The sequence below is a fragment of the Xyrauchen texanus genome, chromosome 13, assembly GCF_025860055.1.
Source record: "Xyrauchen texanus isolate HMW12.3.18 chromosome 13, RBS_HiC_50CHRs, whole genome shotgun sequence".
NCBI classification, from domain to species: domain Eukaryota; kingdom Metazoa; phylum Chordata; class Actinopteri; order Cypriniformes; family Catostomidae; genus Xyrauchen; species Xyrauchen texanus.
In genome coordinates, this window is record NC_068288.1 from 25,161,733 (window position 1) to 25,182,838 (window position 21,106).

The following is a 21,106-nucleotide window of genomic DNA, read 5'->3' on the forward strand; positions in this document are numbered from 1 at the left end:
GGGACAGTTCACCTAAAAATAAAGATTCTGTCATTACATTCTTTCTTCCGTGGAACATAAAAGGAGATGTTAGGCAGAATGTTAGGGACTGACATCCTCAGTCACCTTCATTTCATTGTACAGAGAAAAAATGAATGGTGACTAAGATCTCAAATATAGAACTTCTGTAATCTAATATGCCCATTTGTGTTCCACAAAACAAATAAGTAATACAGGTTTGGAACAACATCAATGAGAGTACATAATGGCAGAATATACATTTTCGGGTGAACAAGCACTTTAGGTGCAAAACTGAAATTAAGAAACTCGTGTCTGAGTTTTTTTTTAACCATCCAAAAAGTGATTGTAAAAGGAGTTTAAAATGATTTGCAGCTGTATGCATTTATAGTTATGTTTACGTTTTGAACGGTGTTTTATAGTGCAATAGCACAAATGTTAATTTACGAGTACACACCACCAGGGCTAGACTATAGACTAGACTAGACTAGAGGAATCGGCCTGAGATTTTACATAGCAACTGGCCCAAAATTTTAGCGGGGGGGTTCGCTGTCCTTTTTGGCATTCGCGGTGCCGTTTTGTGGTCCGTTCTATATAACGCGGCAGCTCATTTTAGCTTAACGCGGCACATTCTGCACGTTTTCGAGGCCGACCCTCTGGCCAGCTTGGTTCTCCTGGTGGCCAGCCCACCCCTGATCGGCCCCAAAGTGCGTCGACCCACCCTGAAAATGCCCGGTATGCCGGATTACCAGTCCAGCCCTGCACACCACACTACTGTGCATTATAAATTATATGCATTGATACAGAATTGGGTTTGGGTCTTTAAAGCTTTGCTGCAAAATTTATTTATGAGCTTATTTGAAGCTCTAAGCACTTGCCACAATGCTTTGGACAAATATTCAACTTTATGAAGAGCATTCCAGAAGTACTTGTTTTGGATGATGAGCTGTTTGGTTGTTTGGCTTGGAACTCACATTTCTTTGAACTGGTAGCAGAGAAATGAATGTTATGAATGGTAAAGGTGTTGTCTTCAGGCACTGCTCATCACAAAATGGAATATATCAATGTTGTCTATCATTTGACATCTGACAAAACCCTCCACCTGAATCTTCCCTTAACTAGGATAAGGTGTGGAAAATCCCTATAACCCCATACTTAATGTAACAAAAAGAATGAGTGATTACACCCTACCCTTTAATGCTGACGTCAATCAATTGTCAATATTTACTACTGAAACATGTCTCAGCATGAGCTTCGCTGAGGGGCACTCAGCTTTGATCTAGGAGACAATTCTGCACCACGGTAAAGATGTAAGAAATACATTGTTAAGAGATGACAAATGGTGAAGGGAATGTTTATAACTTGTGAATGCAGGCATTACAATTCTGCAGGATTATCCAAAGTGGAATTAAATATGGTAAAATATTAAATGGAACTGAGAATACTACACTATTCTTCCATTGCTCCATGGTCCAGTTCTGATGCTCACATGCCCATTGTAAGCACTTTCAGTGGTGTACAGGGGTCAGCATGGGCCCTCTGACCAGTCTGCAGCTACGCAGACCCATAAGCAGCAAGCTGCGATGCACTGTGTGTTCTGACACCTTGCAACTTGAGCTACAGTAGCTCTTCTGTAGGATCGGACCAGATGGGACAGCCTTCGCTCCCCACATGAATCAGTGAGCCTTGGGCACCCATGACCCTGTTGCTGGTTCACCGGTTATCCTTCCATGGACCACTTTTGGTAGGTACTAACCACTGTATAATGGGAACACTCCACAAGACCTGCCATTTTGGAGATGCTCTGACCCAAAGTCTCTCAGATCCTTATGCTTGCCATTTTTCCTGCTTCCAAAACATGAAATTCAAGATCTGACTGTTAACTGACTGTTAATGAGATAATCAATGTTATTCACTTCACCAGTCAGTAGTTTTAATGTTGTGGCTGATCGTTGTATATATATATATATATATATGCACTATATACACTCTATACTGTACACAGTACTGTGCAAAAGAGGCACATAATCTTCACAAAAGCATTTGTCTTAAGATGGTTATTTATATTTTCAGGTTTAGTGTGTCAATAGGAAATATACATTTTAGCCTCAAAACATTTATTTTGCAAATAGAATAGAATAGAATAATGGAGCCCTGCATGGTATGGTCCCCACAGAGCCCCCCACTGAATATTGAGTCAGTCTGGGATTACAAGAAGAGACAGAAGCAATCGAGACAGCCTAAATAGATAGAAGAACTGTGGTGAATTATCCAAGAAGCTTGGAAAATCCTATCTCCCAACAACCAAGAAAAACTGTATCCAGGTGTACGTACTTCAGAGAATTGGTGTTGTTTTGATTGCAAATGTGGTCACACAAAATATTGATTTAGCTTTTTTATGTTTACTGGACTTTGTATGACGTTAATTGATAAATGAAAACTATTTATGGCATTATTTTTGAAGACCTACTCACTATGCAACATTTCCCCAAGTGCCTAAAACTTTTGCACAGTACTGTGTGTATGTGCATGGCCTCGTCTTGGGGTGGATTTGATTTGAAAGAGGTTAAAAATATATCCCATGTTTCATTAAATGCTGATATATTGGTTGTTTTGTAAGTGGTTATTTTTTCTATTGAGATATATTCTGTGCGTAGATTAATCCAGTGAGTGATGTGACAAGCATTCTTGGATTTCCAGTTTAGAAAGTTTACTTTCTTAGCGACAGTTAGAGAAATGAGTAGCTGGTTTTTACATTTATTTGGTAGAGTAATTTGTGTAGTATCCCCAGTAGACATAGTGATTGGGACAATGGAATTCTGCAGCCCAAGATCTGAGAGAGTTTGTTAGTTACTGCTATTCAGAGGGAGTGAACTGGTTGGCAGGTCCAAGTGGCATGGAGGTAATTATCTGTGTTACCTAAAGTGCATTGTGAACAAATACCTGTATCGGCCAGTCCCATTTTAAACATTTAGTCTTGGGTGATGTGTGTTCTGTGGATAGTTTTATATTGTATGAGTTCCAAGTTTGTGTTGGTGGTTATTGAGAAAGTATTATTGCAGATTTGTGTCAGGAGAAACAGCTACATCATTTTCCCATTTTTTCCCAATTTTTCATTGTTGTAGTGGAGGAACTATAACATCCAATTCCCAAATAATATAATACATCATACCCAATAAGCACACTCACAGACAATTTTCCCTTCCTTCTCTATTACTCTCTTTATATATCTCTTATCTTATTATTTGTATTAGCAATGTTTTTGTTTCATTTTGTCACCCCCCCCACACTTTTTTTTCTTTCTTTTTTTCTCTCTCTTTAAATTGTTAACATCCACACCCAAATCTTTTGCATACATGCATACATACATACATATGTACTATTTTGTGTATTATTTTATTTTTCATGTTTTCCTTAAAGATTAACTGTTTTGAAACATGTTATTGTCCTGTATGATCTAACATATACCCGTCTTTCCACCAATCTGTTTGATTTAAAATTAAAATAAAGGTGTCCTCTGAAGGGGGGTGGGGGGTGGAAGGCTGGCCAAAAAAAGAAAAAAAAAAAGAAAAGTGGGGGGTTGGAAGGCTGGCCAAAAAAAGAAAAAAAAAAGAAAAGTGCATTAACCATGCATGTGCATGTAAAATTATGAAATATGAATGTGACGAGCAGGAGGGCGTGGCCGGACCGTGATGACGCACACCTAGCGCTGAGTTGTCTAATCAGAGAGAGAGCGATATGGAGGGGACGGGATGACAGTTAGAGAGAGAGAGATGTGTAGTGTGTGTGTGTGCGTCTTTGTTTTGTTTCCTGGCTAAACAGTCAACGTGAGTTTTAATGTGATAAATTAATTTAAATAAATTTAAACACAAACATATGGACACACACACAGTAGCCGCATATGGCTCTCTCTCTCTCTCCCCCGAACTGTCTTTATCCCCCTCCCGGCTGATTAGCCCGATTCAGGACAGTGTGTGTGTTCTCACACTCAAAGAGTTTCCGAAATCACTTGACTGAAATGTTACTCATGATGTTAAAAATGTTTAAAAAATGCTTAAATGTTTGAAATTAGTTTTGTAATTAATTGTGCCAACATATTAATTTATTTCATTAAAAAGCTCAAATGTAATAATAATTAAAAAAAAAAAAAAAAAAAGTTTATTGACATTAATGACTTGGACCAAATAATAAAAAAAAAGCAGCCAACAAGTGCCCAACAACTGCTTCAATACTATTTAAAAAGCATCCCAGGGTGATACCTCAAGAAGTTGGTTGAGAAAATGTCAAGAGTACATATTTGCAAATTCTAGGCAAAGTGTGGCCACTTTGAAGATGCTAAAATATAACATAGTTTTGATTTATTTATGGATTTTGTTTAGTCACAACATAATTCCCATAGTTCCATTTATGTTCCATAGTTTTGATGACTTTACTATTATTCTAAAATGTGAAAAGAAAAATTATAATAAAGAATGAATAAGTGTTTCAAAACTTTTGACTGGTAGTGTATATGGTAGGTAGGCTGATTTATAGTGAAAAAGTTTAGATTAAAAAAAAAAGAGAAAAATTACGGTGATCAATAAATTATGAACAATTTACTGCCGTTGCCTAATTAACATGTAATCCTTAAAAAGTAACTGTATTCTGACTGATTACGAGTATTTTAAAATATAATTGAATCTAATTACAAGTACTTGATTGTTGTAATCTGATTACATAATCCAAATGATATGTAGTCCATTACTACCCAGCACTGTGTATATCTTATCATAAATTACAAATGTTAACATAAAAATGTATAACATTACCTTTTCTGTTGTAAACAATGGAAATGTGACTCTTGCTCCAGTCACTCCAGTATCCAGAGCCATTGAGTCTTCTACAGCGCACTTGTACCTTATACCGAACACAGGACTGCTCAAGAAGAATCTCTGCTTGCGGTTCTAATAGAGGGCCGATAACCTGTAAGGGACACAACACGCATCCATAAATGCCACAGAAAATGATTCTCCCTGCCCTATAGATGGCGATATGCTTGAAGAATGTGAATCATCAAAAACAAAAGAAGAATGTGAAAGTTAAAGTGGAGATTGACTGAGCACGGAGGAGAATTTATAGTAAAAATTGGCTTCAATATTATCGTTTCTCACCAAACAAATCATATCTCTTCTGAGGACATGGATTTAACCAATTTTCCTACCTCCCATTGCATATCAGCCTTCCCACGAAAAGCCACGAAACGCACCTCATACTGCATGTCATACACTGGTAAAGAGGGGCGTCTCCACCGCAGACTTAAGGTTTTATTGTGTAAAGTGAACGCTTCCAATACTGTGGGAGGTGATGGTTTCACTGGAGAAAAAAACAGAGGAAAATTCACCTAACTATGTTATTCTTTTCAACTGTGTCATTATCCTTAACACAAAATAAAACTAAATATTTGATAAATTAAATATGAATAAAAACTAAATATATAATTCAATATATATAATTCAAAATAAATAAATGTGATCTAAATTCAACACAATATTGATGGAAAACCTTGGAACTCACCATAGTCAATGGGTGCAACATAGATAGGAAATGACCTCACTTTGCCACGAGCACCTTCCACCTCCACCCACATTTTGTAGCATGAGAATAGGCTAAGGTTGCTTAAAGTACACTCTCTGTGGTCTCCTGGTCCTATGCCTTCCTTTATCAAAGACATAGTCTCTTCACCATCTTCAGTGTACTCCATCTTTGGTATATCTTCACACATTGATTTATATTGTCTACCAAAAAACAAAAACAAATTACGATCTTCACAATGTCATCTGTAGAACAAACAACCTGTCTGCAATAGACCTTAGTCACGCTAGTGCCATCTTTTATTTTTAATGGGAATGATGAGGCTGTGAGGGATAGACTTACAGTCTCTTCAATGGGCTGTACTGCAGTTTAAAGTGTTTTTGTGTCGTTCCACAGACAAAACATTGATAAAATATCTGTCCAAGTACATCAAGTATACAAAGAACTCAGGACAACAGGAGCAAAATCAGATGTGATCAAGGAGCTTTATACAGCTTTATAAAGTCCGTGCCATCGAAAAGATAGTAAGTCTATCCCTCACAGCCTCATTTTCATTCCCATTAATAAACAAAGATGGTGCTAGCATGAATAATGTCTATAGCAAACTGATGAAAAATTAAGTGTGCATACCTATAAAGGAATCTGACCATTGCCCAAGGACTCTTATTCCATTCACAAGTCATGGTGTCGACCTTTGAATTCTTGCTTTGGCAGGTAATATTTGCATTAAACATCCCTAAAAACAAAGTGACACACTGTTTTTATTTGAAATTAGGCACCAAGACTAATGAGATTTGTACAAATGTTTTCTGGTGCCAAATGTTTGGCCAGCTTTTCAAACAAGCAGCAAAGTTTCATTAAATTATTTCTTCATTAAAAGGTTTTACACATAGAGAAATGAATAGTACTTTTGAATACAATAATGTTTAACCTAGGGCTGTCAATCGATACTTTTTTTAAATCAAATTAATTTCATGACATGCCGATTAATCACTCAACCTAACTGCAATTAATCGCATGCATCATTATATGTTGAGAAAGGCCCCCAAATAAAGATAATTCATATAATAATGGATTGAAATTCAATTTGAAATAAAGTGCATTTTTGTGGCAGATGAATAAAGCATTGATTAGACATTACAAAATATTCTCATTTCATTGAACAAGTCAGTTGACAACAATCTGTTTTGCAATTATCACAGTTCCTGATCTTGCGCTCTGTCTGCGCTATTTTTAATTTTCACTCTATGTAAATGTCTCAAACGGACATGTTTGGAGCATCACACTGGTATTCAGCATCATAAACGCCACAGTTTTAGGATGCTTTGTCAAGTTAAAAGTAGTGGAAACCTTGAAAATAGCATCTCAAGATTCCTGTATTCTGTTGTGCTAAGTAAGCAGTACTCATACTGTGTAGTATTAGGTTGTTCATGAACGATTCGTTCATTTTGAACAAATGTTTTATGTGACTCAGAAGAACGTGTAGTCACAGAGAGTGATTCCTTAATTTTATGTTGGCCGCTCATGCACATTGCGCAACCTCCGTTCGTTAGTTACATGAAAACCACATAGGCGCTGTAAAGGAAACAGAAATTATTAGTTCACCTTTCAACTCTTTTGGTCTGAGTCATTCGTTCTTTTGTCACGTGACAGCCGTATATGCAATGCATTGCTCACAGGAAACAGAAATGATTAGATCACCTCTTGAGTCATCTGATCCGAGTCTTTCGTTCTTTTGAATGTCACGTGACAAAAGAACGAAGGACACAGACCAGAAGATTCCAGAGGTGAACTAATCTTTATGTTTCACATAATTTGTCCTTGGCTGCATTATAATTTTTTCCTTATTGGGACTATAATCAAAGTTTACCTAAGTAGACGAGTTGGGAGGGATTTGGCTATTGAAACTGTAACGTTTTAATTTAATTCTGCTCAAATGAATGAAATTACTTGAATAAAGATTCGTTCATTTTGCTGAACGAGACTCAAAGATCCAAGTCAGTAAAATTATCCGATCTTCCCATCACTAATTCTGTGGCTGCGCTGCTTATGAGGTTTGTTGAGGCGTGCTGCCACCTATTGATGCAGCTCGTAAAAACAGATGTACTACAAGCTTGAATTGCTCATATTTGAAAAAATCTGTACTTTTATTATGGAATTTACATACGAGTCAGGGATCTTGATTAATTGCATAACATTTTTTAACGCATTATATTTAAATATAATTAAATCGCACAAAATGAATGCGTTAATCGTCAGACCCAGTTTAATCATGAACACTTATATGTGATGAAGACTTAGTCTTATCAGTGGCCTAATACAGCTAGGTTACCTCATGTTGGCTGACATGTTAAGATCACATAAGCAGCCTAACAGCAAATATGCCATTTCTACAATGGCACTGGACAATGAAAACTGCTTTGACATTATGTTGTATTCACGTCGTTAGGAGTCAGAATAGAATAAGTTCAAGACAACTGTGAGTGCAACATTAACTGTATGGTAGATATGTCCTTACCTTCTGTATAAATTTTGGCATAGGCAATGCTGCCTTTGATCCCCTTTCCTAATGAGTAGCAGCACATCAAGGTATGAAACCCTGGCTGGTCCGCCTTCAGTGTGACTGCGCTAACCTGCTTGTTGATGACCTTGTACTGGCTTTCTGGAATCTCTACCTGCCCATTCAGCATCCACACAGCTTTGCGGGCACTCCAGCTGCGGTTGTGGAAGACGGCATAAACAGTTACTTCTGATCCAGGTATGGTAAAGACCTCAGCAGGAACGTAACTAACTTTGAGGAGAAGGGAAAGTTTGTGTAAGAGAGAGATATTAGAAGATTCCAAGCTTCTCGAAATGCTTATCAATTCATATTGCTAAAGCACTGTGAGGTGATGTGAGTGCGTGTGCATATCTGAAAACGAAAGCTAAAACCTCAGAGTCATAAATGTTTCTTGGATGCCATTATAGGACCTTTCACAAATAAATCACAGTAGTCAGATGCATGTAATTCTTTAAATGTTTTATTTAAATGTACAGTAATTAACAGTGTATTGCATGTATCCCATAGCTAACACAATAGACCTGTAAACCAGGGATTTTTGACATAAGACACTTAATTTGAAATTCATGTTTATTTTTGGTAAATGCATGATGCAATGGCATGAACGTGTTAATTGAACAGAATTTGTGTCTTTGTGTGTTATGAATTCATGTCACATCATCCTCCACTTTGCAATCAATCTTAAATCAGTTCAGCAGTGTTGTAATTAGGTACGCCAAGCGAGTGTTATAATATCATCAAATAAATGAATATAGGCCTACTATAAATAATATTCATCCTACACAACTGGATATAAATGTAAATTATAGAAATATATATATTTACATTATAAATCTATATTGCCAGGAAGACTTTTGTTATTGTTATTATGCTGTATATTGTTTTCATAAAGGCCTAGATAATAACAAATCCAATAAACTAATCATATAAAATGATATTTATTGTGAAGCGTAAGTCAGCATCAGTAAACGACCACACGCAAAAGCCTCATTTAAATATGGGTGTGTCTAACCAATTTGCACAAGAGCAAAAGTTTGCACATTTATTCTTAGTAAATTACCTGCAATATGCCAACATAGCACACAAGCAAACTTATATTAAGAACACAAGAAAAAAAAGTGCCTTTCTTTGGGATCTTAGTAAAACTCAATGTTGAGTTCCTAAGTGTATGAAAATGATTTTGGTTTGATTTTCAAACCAAATGCAGTATCTGACCTTGGGTTACTAAAAAATTACATTGTGGTTGTGGGGGTATGGTCGAGCGCCGGATTGTGAATGGAGAGCGAGCTCGGGAGAGGAGAGTGTTAAGGATTGACACCTGAGGGAAATTATCTCCGACACCTGTTTTGTGTTACAGAGAGAGCTGGAGAGAGATAAAGGAGCAGCCAGAGTCACAGTGGGGGGAGAGAAGAGCCAGAGTTCTGAGACGATGCTCTTTATGTTAAAGAGGAGAACTTACTTTTGTATTTATCACTGAGCAACGGAGTGTTTATTATTGGTGTGTGTGCTGGAATGCGACCTGTAATAAACAACGCTTAAGAGTGTGAGCTGGTTCCCACTTCCTCATTTTCCTAGAGACTGACATGAGACCTGTCATAGACATATAAAAGCTCCAGTACAAAATCATAAAAAAACTGACTGTTTAGCATAAAAATTTATAATGAAAAGCTCTAAGGATAATTAATTATTGGTACTTTTTTTGGGAAAACATTTCAAAGAAATATGATCAGAGTCAAAGTACTGTACAGAGTAACAGTGAGTAGACATGCATGTAATTATCAAACATCTAATGGGATGTAAATGGAACATGAGCAGATTAGGCAGGAGCATTTTAAGTACCCTTTCACAAATGTCATATTTGCATATATTTACCCATTTCCTAAACCTGATTAGCTGTTCACTTTTACAAAATTGACAGAACTCAATTAATTCAAATAGCTCATACACAGAGCACAAATGTAGTATTTAAAGAAACAGTTCACCCAAAAATAAAAAATGTCATAATTTAAACTTTGCAAACCGTATGACTTTCTTGCTTTTGATATTTAAATGAATATTCTGTGTCTCTTTTCAACACAGCAAAGGATGCAAGATTTTCATAAAAGTAGTCCTTGCAACTCGTGTGTCATATTCCAAGTCTTCACGAGAACTTATTTAAACATTATTTTTAGGACTAAACAACAAATAAAGTTCTCACATGAACATGAACTCATGACGCTTATGAACGTGCAATAGACTTCAAGGTTTGCACTGAAAAATTACTTATGTCTTTAAAAGACTGTGGCAGGGCGGAGGGCGGGGCCGGGTCGTGATCATACACACCCGGTCCCGTATTAGGCTAATTATGCCTCTGTGAGGTTTAAAGGCTGACTGCAGAGGGCCATGCGGGAGAGAGATCGTTAGCGGACATGTCCGTCATGTGTGTGTTTGTGTCTTCTTTTAAGTTTATCATTAAACCTATTATTTATATTGAAAAGCCGGTTCTCGCCTCCTCCTTTCCCTTGAATACGTTACAAAGACTTCAAACATGGATTCATTTTATAATACTTTTGGGTCCTATTATAAGCTTTAAAGTGTTTTAAAGTAGGCATTGTATTGAAATGATGAACCACAATAGTCATTAAAACATCTCCTTTGTGTTCTGCAGAAAACAGTAAGTCATACAGGTTAAATTAGTGGTAGTGGTGGTGGCGTAGTGGGCTAAAGCACATAACTAGTAATCAGAAGGTTGCTGGTTCGATCCCCACAGCCACCACCATTGTGTCCTTGAGCAAGGCACTTTACTCCAGGTTGCTCTGGGGGGATTGTCCTAGTAATATGTGCACTGTAAGTCGCTTTGGATAAAAGCGTCTGCCAAATGCATAAATGTAAATGCAATGTAAAATGTAAATTATAACAGAATTCTACTTTTTGGGTAAACTATTCATTTAAAGCTTTCAGGGTAGAGGTAAAATTCTTCTATACAACAGAATCCTTACCATCCAGTGTGAAAGAGAAAGTCTGGCTCCATTCACTCCAATAGTTTAATTGGTTTTGGCAGCGCACTTGAACCATGTATCTGATCCCAGAACTGAGCTCATTCAGAGGCATCCATGAACGACTTGTGAACTTCATCACCTAAAAGGGCAATAGTTCACACAGACTAATTTCAATCAATGTGTTGGATAAATCACTTTTCCAGACTAGACACTATATACAATAAAGAAACTAGAAGAAAAAAAATTTCTTTGACGATTATGGAAGAAATCTGCGGTAAAATGTGTTGTTAACTACCCAATAAGTTTCTATATATTTAACAGTAAATGTATTAGGTATTAAATACAAACAAATGCAGATTAATACTGCATTTATTAATCTAAATGCTCTGTTATACATTGTTATTTCATATTAAGGTCTTAGTACAAGTACATGAAACTAAGGTTTCAGGACAAGAAAAGCTCAATCGACAGCATTAGTGGCATATTATTGATTACCACAACATTTTATTTAGACTCTTCCCTCCTTTTCAGTAAAAAAAGTAAAAATAAGTATTACAGAGAGGCACTTACAATGGAAGTGAATGGAGACCAATTTTTGAATGTTAAAATACTGACTGTTTTAAAACAATCATTCTAACAACCTTCAACACCTTCTGGTTTGAAAACTGCAATGCTTCAGATCGCAAGGCCCTTCAACGCATTGTGAAAACAGCGGAAAAAGTCATCTGACTTTCACTCCCATCATAACAGACATGTACCAAAAATACTGTCTGCACAAGGACCACAGCATCATATTGGACCCCACCCACAGACTCTTTGACCAGCTACCATCTCAAAAGAGATATCATTGCATACAGGTCAAAACACAAAGACTCTGCAACAGCTTTGTCCCTCAGACTGTCAGGCTCCTCAACACTCTGACACATCCTACCACCTACAGGACAATAACTTAAACCTGACTGAAAAAAGAAAAGAAAGCTTGCAATATTTTCAGCCTGTATGTTTACGTACATATGTATATATAGATTTATACTGCTCATAGTGTTTGTTTCTTAATCTCTTGTTTATTATGTTTGTGAAGTGTGCCTTGTTTTTTTCTTTAATTGTTCACTGCAGACCTGGAAAATTGCCATTTCGTTCCACTGTATACTTGTAAATTGGCTGGAATTACAATAAAACTTGAAACTTGAATTTGAATTTGAAGTATAGCCACAAGATGTAAACATTATGCGTGAAGACATACCTTTATTAAATTTGCATCCTAAAGGAAATGTGCAAAGTGAATAAAAAGCCAGACCGTCTGGCTTTTAACTCACTTTGCAAATTTTTTTAGGATGCAAATTTAATAAAGTTAAATCTATTTGCTAGACCCTTTTCAATTCAGTTTTGCAATTCAGTGTACGGTTAGCAACTTTTGAACTCCAAGTCCAAATATTATGTGTGTTAAAATTATATTAGTATGATAAAATCGCTTACTAATCATTTCTGTGCAATGTTATAGCCTGTTTTGGTGCCATGACAATGTAATGTCAACAAACCCTAAAATTACTGTAAAAATGACGATTTAAACAAATTTACAGCTCAAATAATACATAGGTTTTAACAGAAGAATTAATGTGCTTTTATAAAATTATAAACTTTGCATTTCTGTCATGATCCTGCTAATTTAGTCTTAGTTTATTCTTGTAGTGGCAGGATCATGACAGTCTCCCCCTCCCATTGGTTATGTTTGTACATGTGCTTGTGTTTTCTCTCTTCTTCGTGTCTCCCACAGGTGCCGCTCATCAGCACTTATTAATAAATCAGCAGCACCTGTCTCCTATCTCCTTTCCCCCTTTTTAAACCCTTCTCTTTTTCAATCTTGTACCAGATTGTCACAATCAGTCATTAGTCAGTAAGTTCCTGTTCAGTCCTGTCTTCAATATGTTTATGTTTTGCTTTCTTTTTATTCTCTCCTGTGAGAATTTTTGTTTTCTTTCTTGTTGGTTTTGTTTTTGTATTTTTAGATTCCCTCCCTTGTTGATGATTAGAAAATATTTTTGTGGTAATCAACATTATGCCATGAATGCTTTTGATTGAGCTTAACTGGTACTGAACCTGGAATATTCCTTTAAGGTAACTTAAAAAAATGTTTTAGTAAATGTAGAAATCGATATATCAAGAACTGTCAGTTAATAGATATCGGTAGTAATATAACAGGAAAACAAAAACTATGGTAAAAAAAAAAAAAAAACATAATTTTGTATTTATTATGGTTTTACTACTAATATGGTGTTTGTAGTAAAGCCATAGTAACCACAAGGTTAATCTAAAGTGAAACCATGGTTACTATATGGATACAGTATACTGTATTAAAATCATGGTTTCCACCAAAACAAACATGGTTACTTTTCATAGTTTCTAAAATATTACTATAGTAAAATCATGGTTTCTGCAAAAACAAAACCTTGGTTAGCATACTACAGTCATAGTTACTATAATATTACGATTAGAAATTATGGTTACTATAGACTATATTATTACTATAGTAAAACTAAGATAAATGTATTCAGAGGGAATGCAAAAATATTGTTAGGGCAAGCAAAACAAATTTTGGGAAATGCAAAACTTATTGTGAGGGAGCGTAAAACTTATTGCGAGGGCATGCAAAGGTTTTTCAGAAATAAAAATTCCCACCTTGTTCTCTAAGGGGCTCCGTAGTTAAAGGTAAGTGTACTGCACTCTTATTTATTTCTGAAATGTTTGTATATTTATAACTCCTAAAAACATACAAGGGTTGGAGTGGGGGTTGGGTTGTAGAATTTTGTGGGTGATGGGTGTTCCAATTCTGCTGAGCTTTCTGTGGAATTCTATGGGCACAATTTCTGTATAGACCTCACAAACCTTACTGCGTAATACAACACTTGAGAATCACATTCATACTATCACACAAAACAAATGAGGCTGAATACCTCCCAATGATGAAGTGAAGAGTTGGATGAGTATCGGACCTCATAGTTTATTGTATCTCTGTCAGTTTGAGTACCATTCCATCTAAGTATCACTTCACCCTCAGTAGTTACATTGTAATGCAGATTTACTGGCGGATCTGGTTTTCCTGTAAAAAGACAACAAATCACAAAATATTAAACCACTGTCATGAGGGATTCTTAAACCAGCCACATGCAATCTGGTAATGATGCTAGGAATAGAAATGAACAAAGCACTGAAAATTACATTCAATGTATTAGTCCAACAACATACATTTTATGCACATGACTGCCAAATTATTACTCTCAAAAATTAACAATCAGCGATACTGATTAATCATATAAAGAACTTCCATAATTGCTGTAGCTGCAGCCCCTGCACACATAACACAGAAACGATCATGAAACTGCACATTTCAACTCACAAAACTAACAAATTTATGTTCTATCACGTGATCCTTACACAAGCCATTTAAGATTCTGGAATACCGTTAATCCATTACCATTATTGTCTATATGGTGGGTCATTGGCAGTGACTTGTATTAGTCTACAACGGTATCATGGTTAAGATTCTTATTTGGTAAGAATAACCTAAATTAAAATGATTATGATTCTTCAATAAAAAGCATACAACATAGCTTTTATGGTTCAATATAAGCTATCCAAATTTCGAAGGCCAGGGTATAAGTGCTCTTTTACTTAGTCAGTCTATATAATGCAATATAAAATCCATTATTTTTGCAAGCAAATAATGACTGTGACAACTGAAATTTTTTTCAATTGATCAGTTATGAAAGATCAACTGAAAGGGAATCAAGATTGAGAACTGAATGTATGTTAAAAAATTGTAAGAGTTTTCACATAAGCCGAAAGATTACAGCTGGCTTGCTAATACAGTTGTTTTTGCATTTTAAGCTGAGACGTGTATTTTATCATTGAAAAAATTACACACTTCACATTAAGATAAAACCATGGTATTATGCCTTTTGTAGTATATTTTAGTTCCTACATTCAAGTTATTTTTGTTCCATAGAACAAATACATAAAACACCCGTCACACTGGTACCTGCCACCAAGAGCTTGTGTTTAACAGTCCTTGAGTTTCATAGTAACATTTAGGCTACAATCATGCATTTACAGGTGATTGTGAAAATGTATTTCACTTAAGTATATTCTAACAATTAAAAACTGTGAATAAAGTACTTTTTCAATGCGTTACAAGCTAGAGTATATACTTATTTGGTCACTCATCATGAAAACGTGTTGCAATTTCATTGAACACTAGTAAGTAGTGGGGGGAACACTGGTTCATGGTAATTTAAATAATCATAAGTTTGGTCCTTTCTACTTGAGTTACCAAATAAAGCAGACAGTTTAAATGAATCTTAACCAAATAATTGAGCAATGTTCTTCAAAACACGGATGTTTGAGGGGCCTGGGTAGCTCAGCAAGTAAAGACGTTGACTACCACACCTGGAGACGCAAGTTCGAATCCAGGGTGTGCTGAGAGGCTCTAGTTAGGCTTCCTAAGCAACCAATTGGCCTGGTTGCTAGGGTGGGTAGAGTCACGTTGGGTTAACCTCCTCATGGTCACTATAATGTGGTTCTTGCTTTCTGTGGGGAGCGTGGTAAGTTGTGCGTGGATGCCGCAGAGAATAGCGTGAGCCTCCACACACGCTACATTTCCGCGGTAACGTGCTCAACAAGCCAAGTGATAAAGTGATGTGAGTGATGGTCTCAGATGCGGAGGCAACTGAGATTTGTCCTCCGCCACCCAGATTGAGGCGCGTCACTACGCCACCACAAGGACTTAAGAGTGCATTGGGCATTCCAAATTGGGGAGAAAAAATTAAAATATGGATGTTTGAGTTTTGTGACCATGATGAAGATCCATTTATAGAGGAAAGTCAAATCCCTTAGTCTGCAGTACATGTTGTCAAAAGGAAATAATATTCTGCTAACATTATAGTCCTAAAAGTAAACATGTACAGGAAATAAATGCATTGTGGAAATGAAAGAGATGCTTCACTTTGATAACAGCAGAGTAGAACTTTATCAGCATTATTACCCAGAAACTTTCTGCAACTAACTGCTTGTTCAGTGACTACATGTTATGCAACAAAAAGCACTTTCACTTAATGATATTACAGAGAACATCATAGACAGCCAGACAGATAGACAGCCAGATAGCTAGACTTACGTAGATGAAATGTGTTAATTAGCATCTTTGGTGAGACCACAGAAGTCCCGTTCACAGTTATACTGATGAATAGTGACACAGTTTCTTCATTGCCATAAAGAGAAGTAGAGCATGTGGCAGTCTCTTCCCCAGCACACTGAGCAGTATGCTTTGTTTCATTTGACAGTAAACCCATCTCTAAACTGCAATGAGAAAAAAGTTGTTTCGTTAAGTAGTTTAATTTCATTTAACATTTGTTAGTACACATATAACTAATAGGGACTGTATACGGTACAGAAATAACGAAAAGAAAACAATTATAATATAGTGTCCTAAGTGTGGGATCAATACAGGCAAATCACATGGGAAATAATCTCAAAGCCAGGATCTACATACTGAAAAGATTTTCCAAATTAGTCATTCTTAAGTAAATGAGAAAGGAAAAGTACAGCAAAACAAATCTACAATTACAATTCAGAGACACAACAACAAATCAGAAAACACAACAGTAAATCAGAAAATGACAGAAAACGAAAAATCAGACAAAACAAGGGCCAGTCTGTCATGAGTCAATCATAATAGTGGGCGTTTACTAAAAACCTCAAGAAACATATTAATATACACTTTAAAAATTCTGTAAATTTGCAGCTGAATTCTAACAGCAATCTACTGTCATTCTTAAATACAACAGTTTGCTGTAAAATAAATTGCATTCTGGGAGATAAAGAGCAGTCATTATGAAGTGACAAGTTTAACAGTAAATGCTGTTATTTGCAAAGCATTTTGGAAAGCTGAACATTAAAAAAAATCCTAGTACCATCTTGGTGAATGCTAGTGACATTTTGAAACATATATTTAAAACCCAAATTGTAGTATAGATCTGTAGCTTATTGTTAATGTTCACATTGTTGACACATAAAAACAATATTGAATCCAACCCTGTCACCCTCATACTTCACTAGTCTAAATGCAATTAAAAAAGTACAATTAAATCTTTTTTATAAATAACTTTTTAAAAAAATTAATTAATTTTTAAATAAGTATACATTTAAAATAACAGTATTGACCTGCATTGTGGGATCCTAAAATTGTGAAATACAGATCTGACCTTATACCACTTGAATAGGTACTTTATGCTTGGGTAATGCATCAGGGTTTTATGGGGACATGTACAGAAGTTTTAATTCATAATTAATAGAGTTCTTATCACCATTTAGAGTTTTTTTCTTTATCCTAAATAGTTGTTTTGTTTAAAGTCACCATTTTGGTGATTGGTGTTCCCTTGGGCTGGTACCTTATTTCTTATTTCTTTGTTAATGAGCTGTAGTTTAATACAATCATGTGCACTGTTACTTGGGAAGGACAAAAGCTGAATTTAGGGTCAGACTATTAGTCTGATCATAACTTGCAAATGCCACTAAATGAGGCAATAGCATTATGTCATTATACAATACATAAGTAATTTAATTTTAAGCATTCAAAGAGAGTTCTGCAATGCAGATTTTTATACTACATGTCTATTGTTAAAGGTGAACTTGTCAGTTGTCAACTAGACACACAGATATCAACACTCAGCATACAAAACTCAACAATGGTGACAATTAACAATCATAACTTTAGATGAAAAGTAAAAACCCGACCCTTAAAAAACAAGTAACTAAAACTGTAGCAACAACAAAAACAGCAAAATAAACCAGTAAATAGTAAAATAAATTCCTGTAATTTCTTTGTGCCACAGTGCATGCTGGGAACTGAAGCAACAACATAGTACTGTAGAACAGTACTGTAATTACTTTGAAAAACAGCAGCTGCCAGAATTTGATACAGTAAACTTTTGAGCATTTGAGCTTTACATTCAGTGTGCTGTATACAGTATATGCAGTAAATTGCTGGTGAAATTGCCAGTGTTTTACTCTAAATCTAAGAGGATATTTTTTAAAGTTTAAGGCATAAAATAATAACAATATAAAAAGGCATGTCATGATGACCCCTTTAAATTATAACATGTTAGTCAACTGAATGAATGCTTGGAAGGCAACAATGGTTTGTCACAGTTTGTTGACTTTTAGACAGTCCCTTATGTTTTCAACATAGATGAATATCGTACCTCAAACTAACTTTCTCCCACTTGCTCTTTTTGCTGTGTTCTTAAGTGTCCCATTACTGTTTTTCTGAGTGAGAAACCACTCCAAATGATTAAGATTTTCAGTCAGTCAGCTTTTCGCATGGATTTTAAAATAATTAGTGAACCAATCAAGAAGAAAGGATTAGGTATCATCCACACAGCCAACAGGTGAGAAGCTGTGGGAACTATAATTTTCCGTATCAACTAACTTGCTGATTTGTTTTCTGATGTGCTGTTATGTTTTCTGTCTAGATGTGGTATTTTCTGTGTTGCTGTTGTGTTGTCTGATTTGTTCTTTTGTTTTTGGATTTGCTGTATTTTTTTGCGGGCGGCACGGTGGTGCAGCGGTTAGCACTGTCGCCTCACAGCAAGAAGGTTGTGGGTTCAAACCCTGGTTGCCCGGCCTTTCTGTGTGGAGTTTGCATGTTCTCCCCGTGTCTGCGTGGGTTCTCTCCGGGTACTCTGGCTTCCTCCCACCATCCAAAAGACATGCAGGCTAGGTTAATTGGTGTCTCCAAAAAAAATTGCCCTAGATGTGGATGTGGATGTGGAGGTGAGTGTGAGTGTGAGTGTGAGTGTGAGTGTGAGTGTGAGTGTGAGTGTGAGTGTATGTCTGTCTATGTGTGGCCCTGCGATGGACTGGCGACCTGTCCAGGGTGTCCCCCGCCTTTCGCCCAATGTTAGCTGGGATAGGCTCCAGCCCCCCGCGACCCTGTACACAGGATAAGCGGTTGACGATGGATGGATGGATGGATGGATGGATGGATGGATGGATGGATGGTATTGTTTTGCACAGTATTACTGAGACAGAGGCATAGAAATTGAGGGGGAAATAGGGGGCCATTAACAGAGACGACATGCATTATGCATTATTTGCATGGGCATCAGGCATTCAAACACCCCAATCCCACCAATCAATCCTATTTAAGCACAAATGGGACCAGCAATGCACCAGCAGCCATTTAATGAAATGCAGTGAAGAGGTGAATGAAGAGAGGAGACTTACACTAATTGTTGTTGGCTAGCAGTGACCACAATTTCTGTGACTGGAACTGCTGCTCTGTGGCTCTTTGCATTACAAATTATATTTGCCAGATCACTTTCGAACCAGCATAGAATGTCTACACAGTTTCCTGAAAACAGATTGCATTGTCTTGTTAGTGTCATTCTTCACAGCCTATTGCAATTACAAGCCTCTATTTCTAAAAAAAAATTCCTGTAAGAACACAGTTTCATTAAATGCTCTGCAGATCATGTGAAAGAAATAAACACCATCCTTTAAATCAAGCAAAAGGGTAGTATGGTACATCTAAGAGTCTGGTTGAGATTCTAGAAAGATTAAATTCTTAAAAAATTGATAGTTCACACAAAAATTTTAATTCTATCAGAATGTTTTAGGAACTTAAATGGAGATGTTTAGATGATGTCTTTTCAAAATTGAGGCAGTTGATAGTGCCTCAATTTAAAGCTTAAAAAGTACCCAAAGATGTCATAAAAGTAGTGCGATTTGTGTGTCAAGTCTTCTGAAGTCATGTTTTGGCGAGAAATAACTAGAAATGTAAGTAATCTCAAAAAATAAGAAAAGAAAGATTGCACATCCATTTCACAATCATGAGTGCATGAGAGAAGCTTGTTCACAGTGATTCCTTGTCATGAGCTTCTCTCATGTCTGACAAGGAATGACAAGAGACTGAGTAAATTATGACAGAACTTTCATTTTTGAGTAAACTATTCCTTGATGCTTTAACTATTGCTTCTGCTTTACTGTATGAAGTCTTTGTAAGCATTAAACTCCTTGTCTTTCTGAATAGCCATTTTGCACTTTAGTAGTATTACTAATTTTCTAATTCAATACCATACATTTATTCATATTTCATTCTTGTCCTGAGGCCTACCTTAGAGAGGAGAAAGTAACAGAGGAGTGAATTCTCCCCCACATTGTTCACCTTCTTTCGCTATACAGCCTTAAACTTGTTAACAGTCTCTTCCGGTGCATTTTTGCCAAGCCAAAGTTTACAAGACCTCTCCACCCAATTAACAATCAATTTATGCAAATATAAATAAAAAAGCCCTGAGTTATGAAAACGATCCATTGTCTTTAAGAAATTGAAGAAGTCTCAAAACAGCAATGGCAAGACTAATTGAGAAATTGCATTGCATTTTCATACTGGCCTGTAATAGTGAAATACTCAGTGCTTTGTGCTCCTTAAAATTAACATCTGGATAAACTGACACATTGCTTACAATTTTTTTTTTGTTAAATCCATGCAGTGTACAGAATTAAATGACACAACTAGTTGTTTTTCATGTTCTTAAAAGTGCATCTTAGATGTCTTCCTTCTCCTGGAGCACTGCAAGAAAAATTAAAAGACAGAAGAGTATGTCTTACACAGCGCATGCTGTATAAAAGCAGCAGTTTAACAAACATAAAGAAAGGCAGAGCATGTGTTGATGGCAGTTTACAAAAAATTGCTGGAAGTCAACATGTCTCTAGTCGCTAATATTAATTTGGTTAGAAATAATTAACATTGAACGGCTTAAACGTCATATTTCTTGTTTGCAAACACTCCCGCAATTTTGGAAGTTACTATTTTGGGGGATTCACTCAATTTAAATGCGGTTGTCACTCCTAAAACTTTGCAGTGGCTATGTGGCCAATGTTGAAAATGTTATAGACATAATACTTTATAATACATAATTTTTATTTTATTTTTTTGCTAAAAGAG

The 21,106-nt window shown here is 36.1% G+C and overlaps 1 protein-coding gene across 2 annotated transcripts in view; it reads right to left on the bottom strand.

The window, feature by feature from the left end:
* The window catches only part of LOC127654082 (leptin receptor-like), a 47,314-nt gene that overhangs the window by 14,887 nt on the left and 11,321 nt on the right, over positions 1-21,106 (bottom strand). For both annotated transcript variants that reach the window (XM_052141062.1, XM_052141061.1), the window contains exons 5-13: positions 19,387-19,513; positions 16,277-16,458; positions 14,058-14,203; positions 11,107-11,245; positions 8,087-8,359; positions 6,199-6,304; positions 5,551-5,771; positions 5,198-5,349; positions 4,806-4,959 (exon numbers count right to left, since the gene is read on the bottom strand). In XM_052141062.1, coding sequence (XP_051997022.1) covers positions 4,806-4,959; positions 5,198-5,349; positions 5,551-5,771; positions 6,199-6,304; positions 8,087-8,359; positions 11,107-11,245; positions 14,058-14,203; positions 16,277-16,458; positions 19,387-19,513 — 1,500 coding nt within the window. The remainder of the gene's footprint in view (positions 1-4,805; positions 4,960-5,197; positions 5,350-5,550; positions 5,772-6,198; positions 6,305-8,086; positions 8,360-11,106; positions 11,246-14,057; positions 14,204-16,276; positions 16,459-19,386; positions 19,514-21,106) is intronic.